Source organism: Lutra lutra, chromosome 11, assembly GCF_902655055.1.
Source record: "Lutra lutra chromosome 11, mLutLut1.2, whole genome shotgun sequence".
NCBI lineage: Eukaryota > Metazoa > Chordata > Mammalia > Carnivora > Mustelidae > Lutra > Lutra lutra.
In genome coordinates, this window is record NC_062288.1 from 19,005,430 (window position 1) to 19,019,403 (window position 13,974).

The 13,974-nt window shown below is 48.1% G+C and overlaps 1 protein-coding gene across 1 annotated transcript in view; it reads right to left on the reverse strand.

Annotated features, from left to right (window-relative positions):
- Window positions 1-431: 431 nt before the first annotated feature.
- The window catches only part of CDHR3 (cadherin related family member 3), a 67,945-nt gene continuing 54,402 nt past the window's right edge, over window positions 432-13,974 (reverse strand). Inside the window, 7 exon segments of the mRNA XM_047695529.1 lie at window positions 432-641; window positions 644-823; window positions 2,468-2,516; window positions 4,272-4,303; window positions 6,156-6,169; window positions 8,228-8,409; window positions 10,093-10,343. Coding sequence (XP_047551485.1) covers window positions 544-641; window positions 644-823; window positions 2,468-2,516; window positions 4,272-4,303; window positions 6,156-6,169; window positions 8,228-8,409; window positions 10,093-10,343 — 806 coding nt within the window. The 3' untranslated portion in view covers window positions 432-543.

Here is a 13,974-nt window from a genome sequence, read left to right on the forward strand (position 1 = left end):
AAGGCATCCATTGTGTTTTCTTCTTCCCAGATGAATATCTCATTATTTATGTGTCCATTTTTCTTTCACTGCTCTGCTTCTTTTGAAACAGATTTGAGGTGACTTAGGAAGGTATGTGGCTTTGGGTGTGTTCATCAGGGAAGCCATCAGAGCAGTGTTACACTAAGGGCAAGGGATTGTGGTGAAACCCACTGGGAGGGGAGCCCTCTGTGTTTTCATCAGGAAATCCCCGAGTGCTTCCTACAGAGCTTCCCAGCAGTCAACACGAAGAAGAAACACGATTCCACATCCAAAAGTTAACAGTTTATCTGATCAGAGGACAGAGACCCAAAAGAAATTTCTCCTGTGCTCTCTCAGAAAAGGGCAACTACATGTGTTTTAAACATCCCATTTGGGGCCCTGGTTCTCTGAGTCCTTCAGCCCATGTTTTCACCCCTGGTGCTCCCACCCCTGCCCACATGGGAATTAGGGAGAGGCAGTCTCCCAGGGACACTCAACTCTCCTCCCCCATGCTGTGATGTGGGGCCTGCACCCAGAAACCCCTTACTTTCCTGGGTGCAGTTTGGGGGAAGCCCTGACTGTGAGGGCTGGGTTTCTGCTCTTTGGGGTGCCGGGCTTGGCATCCTGGTTTCTGGAACTGGGTTGTCCTCAGCCGGGGCTTTGCTGCTCAGCCCATGTCGCTCACCGGTGCTCCTCGGTGGCCTGGCTCTATAGGGAGCAGCTCCCTGGGGGCCAGGCTCTTTCCATGTTGGCATTTGGGTTGAGGGATCTTTCCACTTTCTGGCTCCCGTGTTTGAGTTGAATTCATATACTGCCCCAGTAACTAGGAGAAAAAAATATATAACCACCACATAAACGAGGGAATTCAAATGCTGTCTTCCCCCATGTCCACCCCACTCCCTTCTAACCCCAGGGAAAGAGGAAAGGCACGAGGAGGGGTGAGTCATGGAGAGATGAAGCAGGCCCGTGAATGGCACAATCTTCACCAGTCTGCCCTTTCTATGAGCTTTAGGACTCTGACCACATGGGTAGCAAATATCACGCCTCCCCGGATAGATGGGCTTAGGACAGGCTCCTGGTTGCAGGGTTAGAAAGCCACATAAATCTTGAATTCTACGTCCACATTGGATAAATTCAGTTCAGTTTCTAATGGGGTTCCCCATTATGTTCTGATTTTTTAAAAAAGATTTTATTTTTTTTTGCAGAGAGAGAGAGAGAGAGAGAGAGCAAGAGAGCCTGAGCTGGGGGGAGGGGGGCACAGAGGGAGAAGCAGGCTCCCCGGTAAGCAGGGAGCCAGAAGCAGGGCTCGATCCCAGTACCCCAGGATCACGACCTGAGCCAAAGGCAGATGCTTCACCGTTGGAGCCACCCAGGCGCCCCTGATGGGTTTCTTTTAAAAGCCCCATGAATCCCAGGTATAAGAAGGAAGTCCCCGGGGTAAGGAGAACAGGACTCTGATTTCGATGTCTGTTGGGTTAGCGGGCATCTGGAGGCACAGACACGGAGCTGGTACAGGAAGACATCTTGGCGGAGTCAGAGCTGCAGAGACTAATTGGTGTGCCTGTTCGCATAGTGCACTGGCGCCACTCTTTCTTGTCCCCTTCTCTCAAGCACACACATGTAGATAACAGCCGTGGGCTCCCGGGCTTCGGCCCCAGGAGACGGAGTCTCAGGCCACCCTCTGCTCTTGTCATTTCCGTGCAGCATGAGTGGCCTCTCGGCAGAGGATCCCACCAGCACTTATGCTAATGTGGGCACATTATGGTAACAAGTACCTAATAATAGAGGGAAATTTAATTCCAGCAGCAGCAGCAGCCTCTCCTGGAGAGGAGCCATCCTTCCGAGAAGGACCGAGCGGCTTGTGTGTGAGGATGGCAACGTGCCAACACCCTTGCCTCCCGAGTTTGGTTTCCTTCCCTTTATTCACATCTATAATTGAGCCTTTGTGAGTGGAGGGATGTGTGTAAAGGAGCTAAATTTGGAGCTGATTTCATGGGGCTGAGGGGAGCGCTAGGGGCCAGCTTTACCTTATGTTCATCTTGCCGACCAAGAAGAAATTCTTGGCCCTGATCTAGGGGGAGAGGAAGCCAAGCATGCCATTGCTCCATCTCTCTCACTGCCCATGGGACAGGGTTAGGAGCATTCGGAAAGGACTGGGGGAGGAGGTCGCGCCAAACGGTAGGCAGAAGGCACCAGTCCCCTGAGCTGGTTTGCCATTTAGGAAGGGAGGACAGCCGGGGCAGGGGGCTTTCCGTGGAAATCCACGGAAGACCTCACCCGTGGTCGGGCATCTGCCAGTTCCAAGGCCATCTCCCCCCGGGATGACAGCCAGAAGGGTAAGGCAACATCATCAAAAGGAGGGACAAACGGAGTCAAGGGCAGGACCTTGGATAGGGTCCCTCCATGACTTTACCCACCGGCATTGTAGAAAACACCTTTTGGATGGACAGCATTGCCACTTCATTACCTGGGTCAATGGCTTCTCCATCAAAGACAGAGTTCATCTGGATTGTTTCCTAAGGAGGAGAAAGAGACAGCTTGAAGCCCAACTCTACACACACCCTGCCAGGCCAGGCCGCTCATCATCACAGCTGGCTGCTTTCTGTACCCAGGGCTTTCTTGACCCTTGTCTACTCGCTAGGCATGTGCTCGATGCTGGGGACCCAACAGTGAACATGACAGGCGTGGGGGCTGTGTGCACAAAGCTTGCAATCAGGGGAGCCCCTGCCAACAAGTGCACAGCATAGGGTGATAAAGTGGACCATAGGACTCTGACGTGCTGGGGAGGGGGGCGCAGGAGGACATCTAATCCAACTTGGGAGGCAGGAAAGCATCCCAAGTAAATACTATCTAAGCTGCACAGAAAGAAGAGCAGAAATGCCACACAACCTTGACTGAGACCCCCTTTAGGCCTCAGTGGGATCTGTCAGACAAGCAGACAAGGCAGGCAGAATGGAAAACTCACATGCTCCCGCCTGTGGGCTCTGACTGTATCCCCTTGCCTAGGCCAACACAGTGTTGCATCTGGGCCGGGCCTGCCTTCCCTACGCCCTGGGCTCCAGCTCCCCGCCTTCCCCCCTTCTCTGTTCCACCCTCCCGGGACTTGACCTCTGTCCCCATGGAAACATTCCATTCCCTCACAGTGGGCCCTCCAGAGCTGCCCCTCTCTAGAATGCTAATGAGGACGGTATTTGGCATCTAGGGGGCCTTTCCACACCAGTTCTCATCCCACCAGCCATCATCTACGTACTGGCCCACAGCTCCCCAACTCCAACGACAGAGGAAATGGACACCATATGGGTTTTATTCATGCGAAGAGTTCAACACTTTTTATGGCCATGGAGATTTACTTATTTAATTGATTAATTTAATAGTACATATTTCTAAGGTGCTCTCTGAGTGGCATCACCAAGGGGACTTAAGAGATCCCCTCTTCCTCCCGAGTGTAGACAGGCTCATCTGGATAAGCACTTAGGTGCCGGACCTGAAGCAGAAATTCTGGAGCACAGAATAGCATTCATCATTGTGCATCTCATTCCTCCCATTTATTGGTCTCGGATCATAACAGAATCTTATTATCAGGGGGTGAGGGAGACTGGGGGGTGGTCACCTTCAAGTTCTGTCACTTCCCAGTGGGCAGATCAGGTTCAGTAAAGGAAAGCAAGGAGGTTAGCCTGGGGGGCGGTGGGAGACTCTCCAGCTATCTTGTAAACCTTGGCATTTGTGTGAGTCTCAGCAGCTTGCAAGGTAGTTCCTCACCTGCGACCCCAGGGCAGGTGTTCTCACGCCCCTACTACAGGTGAGGAATCCAAGGCTTAAACGGGCCGAGGGAGACTGCAAGGTCATACAGCCAAGCCTGCCGAGCGGACCTGTGGCCCAAGCACCGCCCCATCTCCCTCGCTTTTCCACGAGGTTGTGGAACAGCAAAGAAAAAAAATCAATCCCACCGAAGGCTGAGGCTCCCGTTCTGGTCTTTAAGCTCTTCTCCCCCCAACTCACTCTCCCGGGAAGCTGGTGTAGATAATAAACACCACTATTCAATATTTATGAAATCCACTTCTTCTGCAAATATATCAGCAGACATGTTCAGTGGAGGGAACAAATTCTATCAGGGGCCCGTCACACAGCAATCTGTTCCAGTGGCCAAATGCAGGCATCTCCCTGAATGATAAACTCGCCCGTGAGGCTGGGGTAGGGTCTGCCCGAGAGGGGATGGGAGCGGCCCACCACATGTCACCCAAGCCAGGGGCCCCACAGCCACCCACACTTACCACCAAAACCTCTGGCTTCGTATCCTTCATTTCTGCAGGGAGTAGAACAGATAGAAGTGAAGCTCCTTGGACACTAAATTGACCTTAAAATTCTACCTCCACAATGGGATTTCTCTTCCAACAGGCTTTGAACCTAGTATTACAGACCCGACAAGGAATTCTCTGTCTGTAGAAATGTTTTTTTTTTTTAAAGATTTTATTTATTTGACACAAAGAGAGAGAAATCACAGAGCAGCAGGCAGAGAAAGAGGGGAAAGCAGGCTCCCCGCCAAGCAGAGAGCCCGATGTGGGGCTCCATCCCGGGACCCTGAGATCACAACCTGAGCCGAAGGCAGAGGCTTAACCCACTGAGCCACCCACCCTGTCTGTAGAAATGTTTATTGACAGTTTTCTGCTTTCTCAGAAAAATACACACACACACATGCACACTCATATAATAATGTACAGAATTTTTTTGGGGAATGTTACTCTTTTCCCAATTTACTCCTATTACTGGACCCGGGTAATAAGCTTTTCACGGAAAGATAAAAAAGAAAGATCCAGTTGATACATTTGTTCATATTGTGAGGATTCTTTGCATCTGTTCCCCGTGCCCTTTTTATAAAGTAACTAGGGGGGCACCTGGGTGGCTCAGTGGGTTAAAGCCTCTGCCTTCAGCTCAGGTCATGATCCCAGGGTCCTGGGATCGAGCCCCACATCGGGATCTCTGCTCCACAGGGAGCCTGCTTCCTCCTCTCTCTCTCTCTGCCTGCCTCTCTGCCTACTTGTGATCTCTGTCTGTCAAATAAATAAATAAAATCTTTAAAAAAAATAAAAAAAATAAAGTAACTAGGGTGGGTGACAGTCTGCGAAGACCTCATTAAAATCTTTTCATTTGATGTGATCAATAACCATTATAGTCAAATTTCTAACCCCACTTAGTGCCTTATGCATATCAGCCAGGCATGCCTATGGATTGAGTGATTAAAGCAATCTTTTTGGGGATGCCTGGGTGGCTCAGTCGCTTAAGCAACTGCCTTTAGCTCAGGTCGTGATCCTGGAGTCCCAGGATCGGGTCCCACACCAGACTTCCTGCTCAGTGGGGAGTCTGCTTTGTCTTCTAACCCTACCCCTCTCGTGCATGCTCTCTCACTCTCTCTCAAATAAGTAAATACAATCTTTTTTTAAAAAGGGCTTTTTTTTTTTTTTTTAAACACACTTCCCAGTTCTCTGTCCTGTCTCTCCCCATAGCCTGGGTTCTCCTCAAGGCAGCAACTTTCGGGGCTGGGTCTGTCGTCCCCCTAGGCTTGGTGTCCTTATTCAGGTGGGAACTTGCTCAACTCACCAGCGGCCCAGCTCTCCCCGCCCATCTAGCTGTACCCCGCCCCCCTTTCCCACTCGCCTGACCCAAATAACTTGTGAAAATGATCAAATCTGTTACAATCTGGGAATAAAGTGTTATTTGTTCTTGCAAAAGAGGCATCTGTCCAATACAGAGCATTCGCTGTCCTCCGGCGCCGTCCCACCCCTCCATGTGCAACAGCCAGTAGATACAGTCTGTGTCTCACTCCTGCAGAATTCTTCACTCCTGGCCCACTTGGCAGGAACAGACCTCTATGTGCCTCCGTTCCGCTGGAAGGAGGCAATCCTGGGTAGGGACCAGGCAGGACTCAGAGGAGAGATCTGAGTGCGCAAATGGCACCGTGCGCCCTGCCCTGCCCTTTCTCTGGCTACACCTGACCTCTGCGTCATTTCAGCTGCAGAAGACCTGATTGAAAACACACTGAGACAGAACTACACCCTGATTCTCTGCTGAGTTGGAATCCTTCTGTTTAGTACGAGAGAACAGGCAAAGACCCAACAACAAGAGCAGCCACCGTCAAAGGGAATTGGCGTGATACTTACCTCCTTTCTTCACCCTATGGGGAAAAACGAGAGATGGACAAGAATGAGCCCGACAGTATTCTGCTCTGGTTCACATGTAATAACTTGGGGCCTTTGGGCAACTGTGTTCCTTGGGATTCAGGGACTGATTAAAAGAGGGGCCAGGCTTGGGGACTAAAGTGAAGGCTGGGCTCCCATCCCTGCTCCAAACAGAGCAGTTCCATCACTATTGGTGTGGGAACTAAAGAGGTTCTGGGAGTTGGCTAAGTTTGAAAACTACTGCCTTATCGAACTTGAGGGAATGCATTTCCTCTGACAGCACAGGTGGGGAGGACATGACCAGCGCGCCCAGCAATTCTTCCTGCCTCCTTTTCCTCTCCAGTGGCCAGCTTGAGCAGAAGGCTTGGCTCACAGTGGAAGCTTCCAAGCTGGCATAAACCCTGTTTTCCTATAACAGGAAGACCTGGACTAGGTTGCTAAGCCACTTCTTGGGATAACCTTGGGTTCCATAATTTTGCAACTCTCTTATCTTCTTTGCTGTTGGACAAACGTTGGCTGCCATATAGTTCACCTAATTTCCAGAGAGGCCAGGCCTGAGTCTGTATTACTAGCCAGTTTTTCTTCTTTAAGTCAACCATGTCGGAAACAATTAATATTTAGGATGTAAATTAAGACAACCAGGTTCAAGGTACACGTAACCACAAATTACATGAGAGTTGTGGTGTCTAGTGGATGACTTCCTTTAAGGACTTCTGTCCAAACCCCATCATGAAGCACCAACCATCCTTACAAGCTTAAGTGTCACTCTTTTGGAGCCAATTTTTTCTTGCAAATCAATTTGTGAGTAGAGCCCAAACAAAAATGTCTCTTTTAATTTCAGCAGATGCTCACGGATTTCTTACCTTGAAGTCAAGGTTGCCAATAGCAACGAACTTCCCCAATAAATATGGCAAAATGCAATGCACATCTTTATGCTAATGCCTTATACTTTTGAACACGCTTTTCATCCATAGATTTTAAATTATTTGACAGTACTCGGTAATCGGCAAAATAACTTTAAAAGGTATAGGAAGTCCCATCTCTCCCTCGTTGTGCCAAAACTTGGGTTCCAACTGCCCAAGATACCTGAGCATAGAGCTAAACTTCGAATCTAGAATCCTGAGCTCACTGGGACTTAGCCACAAAAAATAATGCAGCAAGCCCCAACAAACACTATATTAAGCATTTACTCAACATCGGGAACAGTGCTAAGTGTTTCCTTTGCCTTTGCTCATTTGATTGTCTACTTTTCAAATAAGGAATTGAGATTCACAGAGGTCGCCACTGATCTGAGGCCATATAGAAAATGGTGAGCCCAGATCCAAACTGGTCCTTGTCCCTCTCCAAAGCCCAGGCTCAGAACCATCATGCTGTCATGGTGGGAGCTTCTGAGACTCAAGAAACTGGGTCTTGGGGAAGCCTGGAACAACGACGCGCTCTCTCTCCATTTCACTCTGGTGGCTCACTTCAGCCAGGAAAAGACACTCCACGGAGTACCTGGTAAGAGGCACGTGAGTGAGCAGGAGGAAACAAGAGGGAGGGGAAACGGCCGCTGCTTCCAGCTCTGGAGAGTGAGAGATTGGGGTCACATGCAAATGAACAATGATGATTTAGTCACACAAAAGCCCAATGAGTCACTGGAGCCAAAAGCTTAAATCCCTTATCAATTTTCTGTGCTTCCTCTAATTCCCTCCCATCCTTTAGATATTCTGCAAATACCAGCATAGCATATCCTATCACTACTCAAAACCAGGCTTTTATCCAGGGCAAGGCCACTGGAGGATGAAGCCCCGGTTTCATTGGGAATGTTATCAAGGACGGGGCAGGTGGCAGGGAAAACCAAAGGAGCCATTTCCTGGCCCAGCAGGTGATGAAGAGGGAACCAGGACTGAAGGGAGCTGGGGTTCCTTCCCCCAACCCACTTCTTCCTTCACTCTAGGCTCCCTCCCTACCCTGGAGAGAAATCCCAATTCCCTCCATTCCCTCTCCTGACATCGCTGGAAACAGTGTCCTAAAGGAAGTGGTGGAAAGGGCCCAGCCCACTCACAACTTACGGAAGTTTCCTGTGCTTCCCAGTCTTGCGGAGACAGTGTCTGTGGATGGCTTTGGCCAACAGGACGAACAGGGACCCCAGGAGTCCCAAAAGCAATATGGAGCCCAAAGTGATGACAAAAGGCACATACCACGCTGATGGAGAATAGACGTTTTTTCTCAGGACCTGGTAGATGACCCTGGGCTTAAATGACAGAGGGAGGGGTACGTGAGCAGAGAATGGTTTTGGAGCCATCTCTGACATCAGCCCTCTCTCACATCAAGTGTCTGGGGCATCCATGTGTTCCCAGTTTTTGCTGCTTCAACCCGTCCCCTTATTTATAGTCTTTCCAAGCACCCAGGAGATCAAAACCCAGAAAATTTAGGGAACTGAAAAGCAACTCCAGGCCTATTTTTACTCTCTTTCTTCCCCTTCCCAAACGCTAAAAATCCCATTGGCTTTTTTCCCTGCCAAATCATGGCATAACCCTGGGACGAATATAGCCATTGTCTCTCACTGGGAAGGCATGCGCCACAAAAGTTGTTCTCTTTAACACTTTGTAGACTTTGCCGTGTCCCCTTGCTGCAAGCTGCACTGCCAGATAACACAGGGCTAATGGCGCAGTGAAGCCTCAAGCTTGGCATCTGCTTTCTAGAGAGGGAGACAGGACCCAAACAAGGTATGGAGATCTGGGGGCTGGAGATGTCACCATCGGGTCATGCAAGCCCCAGAAGGGTGGCAGCTCCTTACTCACGGGAGATGAACATGGACCAGCTCATGTTAGGACTCTGACAAGCAGAAATTGACCACTGGTCACGGGTAGCTAGGTTCTGATGACTTCTCTAGCACACTGCATGTGTGGGGCTGCCTGCTAAGGGCTCATCTTTCCTAGGAACAGGAGTTAGAGTCCCTCCAAGGAGAGGGAGGAGATAATCCTATTGTCAGACTTCAAGCCTCTCCCTTCCTTCATCACACTGGTTTTACTAGGGCACCTGCTTGCTTGCTTCCTACTCTCTACTATGATCTGCAGTGAATGAATGAATTTGGATACCTGTCTGTCATCTGTCTCCCTCTCTAGATCGCAGCTCTCAAACTGTAGAGCACGTTGGAATCCCCTTGGAGCCTTATTAAAGTCCCAGACTGCTGGGCCCCCACTCCCGGAGCTTCTGATCCAGTGGTTCTGGGGACGTGGCTGAGGACTCCAGGTTCTACTATCTTTCCCTAGAGGTCATGGTGATTATCGCAAGGGCAGTATTCTGGGGGTGGGCCTAAGAATTTGTATTCCTAACAGGTTTCCAAGTGATGATGTTGCTGATGGTCTAGGCACCACTGATCTATTGGAAGCTCGTGACAGCCGAGATCATTTTTGGCTTGTTCACCAAAGAGCTTGGTGTATTATAGGTGTTGAATTGATATTTGTAGATTGAACCAGTGAATTTTTTTGGCGTGGGGGAGGGCAGTAGGGTACAGGTTGGTGCATAGGGACTCTTCAAAAGAAGTGGAAAAGAGCATACAAGCAGCTGCGTTTATGGACGTTGACTCACAGTGGCTCTTAAGAGCAAGCCCAGAAGCGATTGAGACAGTAGCTGCTGACCACATGTCCATGAAAACTGACTCCTGTGCCAACCATACAAGGTCAATACCTGATCTGTCAAAAGTCGGTGTGGAAGTGCACATTCTTCTTTAACAACACAGGGAACGCTAATGGGTCTACGAATCCAAGGTCTCACTCTGAACTTTGTCTGCCACCCAGTGACTGCTCCAGTCCAGCCTGTAGTTGGCGCTCCTTGCAACATCCTAGCACCTCAACTCTTTTCAGCCTATCCTATATTTCTCCTGGGTCAAGGGGCTCCATCCCTGTGCATCACAATGACTCAGAGCCCTTACCCCGGGGGTTGCAGTGACAGTTGTGGTGGGGTGAGGAATGACGCTAAGACTCAGCGTCACCGTCCCTGTTTCAATGCGAGCCTGAGCTTTCTTCCTGCCAGACAGCAAGTTGTCGTCAGTTACATAGACAAGTAGTTTGTAGTCCCAGATCTTGTCAAGCCCACTGGCGTAGTCGAAGCGTGTCGCAAGGAGCAGGCTTGTAACGTTGGACCCGGCGCTGGGAGAGAAGGTGAAATGACTGTTGATGTTGCCTAAAGGCGGTGTGATACAAGGATTTGGGGAAAAGAAAGAAAAGAGAGTGAGCAAAGGGTTTAGACGAAAACCGCATTCCATCGTTTCCTCAAGCATCCATGCCTCAGTTATCGGCTGTGTTTCTGACACACCAGAACCAGGTCAGTGATGTGACGGGGGCCATAATGACACCAGAGATCTCATGGGAACAAAAGAGCTCTTGCGGGGCGTCTGGGTGGCTCAGTCAGGTAAGCATCTGTCTTCAGCTCAGGTCATAATCCTGGGGTCCTGGGATGGAGCCCCTCGTCAGACTCTCTGCTTCTCCCTCCCCCTCTGCCTCTCTCCCTGCTCATGCTTGCTCTCTCTCTCTCTCTCTCTCTCTTACATGCTCTCTCTCAAATAAATAAAATCTTAAAAAAAATAATTAAACAAAACCAAAACCAAAAACTCTTGCAGTGAGGCTGCAGCAAGAATGAGGTAGAAAAGAATAGCAGCATGGAGTCAAGATGGTGGAGAAGTAGCAGGCTGAGACTACTTCAGGAAGTGGGAGATCAGCTAAATAGCTTATCTAAAGATTGCAAACACCTACAAATCCAACAGGAGATTGAAGAGAAGAAGAACAGCAATTCTAGAAACAGAAAATCAACCACTTTCTGCAAGGTAGGACTGGCGGAGAAGTGAATCCAAAGCGACTGGAAGATAGACCGAGGGGGAGGGGCCGGCTCCCGGCGAGCGGCGGAGCAACGGAGCACAAAAGCAGGACTTTTAAAAGTCTGTTCCGCTGAGGGACATCGCTCCAGAGGCTTAACTGGGGTGAAGCCCAGGCGGGGTCAGCGAGGCCTCAGGTCCCACAGGGTCACAGAAGGATCGGGGGTGTCTGAGTGTCGCAGAGCTTACAGGTATTAGAATGGGGAAGCCGGCTACAGAGACAGAGCCGAGGAGTGAGCTCTAAACTCGGGGTTACCTTGAACCGGTCGGAGGCTCGGTCAGCTCGGAGCGCGGCCGGAGGCCAGGGTGACGGGAGTAATTGGGCGCTGTTCTCTGAGGGCGCACTGAGGAGTGGGGCCCTGGGCTCTCGGCTCCTCCGGGCCGGAGACCAGGAGGCCGCCATCTTCATTCCCGTCTTCCAGAACTCTAGGGAAAGCACTCAGGGAACAAAAGTTCCCGAAAGCAAACCCAGCAAACCCAGCAAACCCGAGCGGATTACTCAGCCCGGCCCCGGGTAAGGGCGGTGCAACTCCGCCTGGGGCAAAGACGCTTGAGAATCACTACAACAGGCCCCTCCCCCAGAAGATCAACGAGAAACCCAGCCAGGACCAAGTTCACCTACCCAGGAGTGCAGTTTCAATACCAAGGAGAGCAGCGGAATTCCAGAGGAGAAGAAAGCAAAGCATGGAACTCATGGCTTTCTCCCCATGATTCTTTAGCCTTGCAGTTAATTTAATTTTTTTTCTTTTTCAATTTTTTTTCTCTTCTTCTGCTAAATTTTTTTAACTTTTACCGTTTTCTTTTTTAACGTTTTTTAAATAGTTTATCTAATATATATATATATATATTTTCCTTTTTATATTTTTTATCGGCTTTCTTTTTTAAATAGTTTCTTTTTTTTTTTTTCTTTCTGAACCCCTTGTTATCCCCTTTCTCCCCCCTCACGATTTGGGATCTCTTCTGATTTGGCAAAAGCATATTTTCCTGGGGTTGTTGCCACACTTTTAGTATTTTACTTGCTCCTTCATATACTCTTATCTGGACAAAATGACAAGGCGGAAAAATTCACAACAAAAAAAAGAACAAGAAACAGTACCAAAGGCTAGGGACCTAATCAATACAGACATTGGTAATATGTCAGATATAGAGTTCAGAATGACGATTCTCAAGGTTCTAGCCGGGCTTGAAAAAGGCATGGAAGATATTAAAGCAACCCTCTCGGGAGATATAAAAGCCCTTTCTGGAGAAATAAAAGAACTAAAATCTAACCAAGTTGAAATCAAAAAAGCTATTAATGAGGTGCAATCAAAAATGGAGGCTCTCACTGCTAGGATAAATGAGGCAGAAGAAAGAATTAGCGATATAGAAGACCAAATGACACAGAATAAAGAAGCTGAGCAAAAGAGAGACAAACAGCTACTGGACCACGAGGGGAGAATTCGAGAGATAAGTGACACCATAAGACGAAACAACATTAGAATAATTGGGATTCCAGAAGAAGAGGAAACAGAGAGGGGAGCAGAAGGTATGTTGGAGAGAATTATTGGAGAGAATTTCCCCAATATGGCAAAGGGAACAAGCATCAAAATCCAGGAGGTTCAGAGAACCCCCCTCAAAATCAATAAGAAAAGGTCCACACCCCGTCACCTAATAGTAAAATTTACAAGTCTCAGTGACAAAGAAAAGATCCTGAAAGCAGCCCGGGAAAAGAAGTCTGTAACGTACAATGGTAAAAATATTAGATTGGCAGCAGACTTATCCACAGAGACCTGGCAGGCCAGAAAGAGCTGGCATGATATATTCAGAGTACTAAATGAGAAAAACATGCAGCCAAGAATACTATATCCAGCTAGGCTATCATTGAAAATAGGAGGAGAGATTAAAAGCTTCCAGGACAAACAAAAACTGAAAGAATTTGCAAATGCCAAACCAGCTCTACAGGAAATATTGAAAGGGGTCCTCTAAGCAAAGAGAGACCCTAAAAGTAGTAGATCAGAAAGAAACAGAGACAATATACAATAACAGTCACCTTACAGGCAATACAATGGCACTAAATTCATATCTCTCAATACTTACCCTGAATGTGAATGGGCTAAATGCCCCAATCAAAAGACACAGGGTATCAGAATGGATCAAAAAACAAAACCCATCTATATATTGCCTACAAGAAACTCATCTTAAACCCGAAGACACCTCCAGGTTTAAAGTGAGGGGGTGGAAAAGAATTTACCATGCTAATGGACATCAGAAGAAAGCAGGAGTGGCAATCCTTATATCAGATCAATTAGATTTTAAGCCAAAGACTATAATAAGAGATGAGGAAGGACACTATATCATACTCAAAGGAACAGTCCAACAAGAAGATCTAACAATTTTAAATATCTATGCCCCTAACGTGGGAGCAGCCAACTATATAAACCAATTAATAACAAAATCAAAGAAACACATCGACAATAATACAACAATAGTAGGGGATTTTAATACTCCCCTCACTGAAATGGACAGATCATCCAAGCAAAAGATCAAGAAGGAAATCAAGGCCTTAAATGACACACTGGACCAGATGGACATCACAGATATATTCAGAACATTTCATCCCAAAGCAACAGAATACACATTCTTCTCTAGTGCGCATGGAACATTCTCCAGAATAGATCACATTCTTGGTCCTAAATCAAGTCTCAACCGGTATCAAAAGATTGGGATCATTCCCTGCATATTTTCAGACCACAATGCTCTAAAGCTAGAACTCAATAACAAGAGGAAATTTGGAAAGAACCCAAATACATGGAGACCAAACAGCATCCTTCTAAAGAATGAGTGGGTCAACCAGGAAATTAAAGAAGAATTGAAAAAATTTATGGAAACAAATGATAATGAAAACACAATGGTTCAGAATCTGTGGGACACAACAAAGGCAGTCCTGAGAGGAAAATATATAGT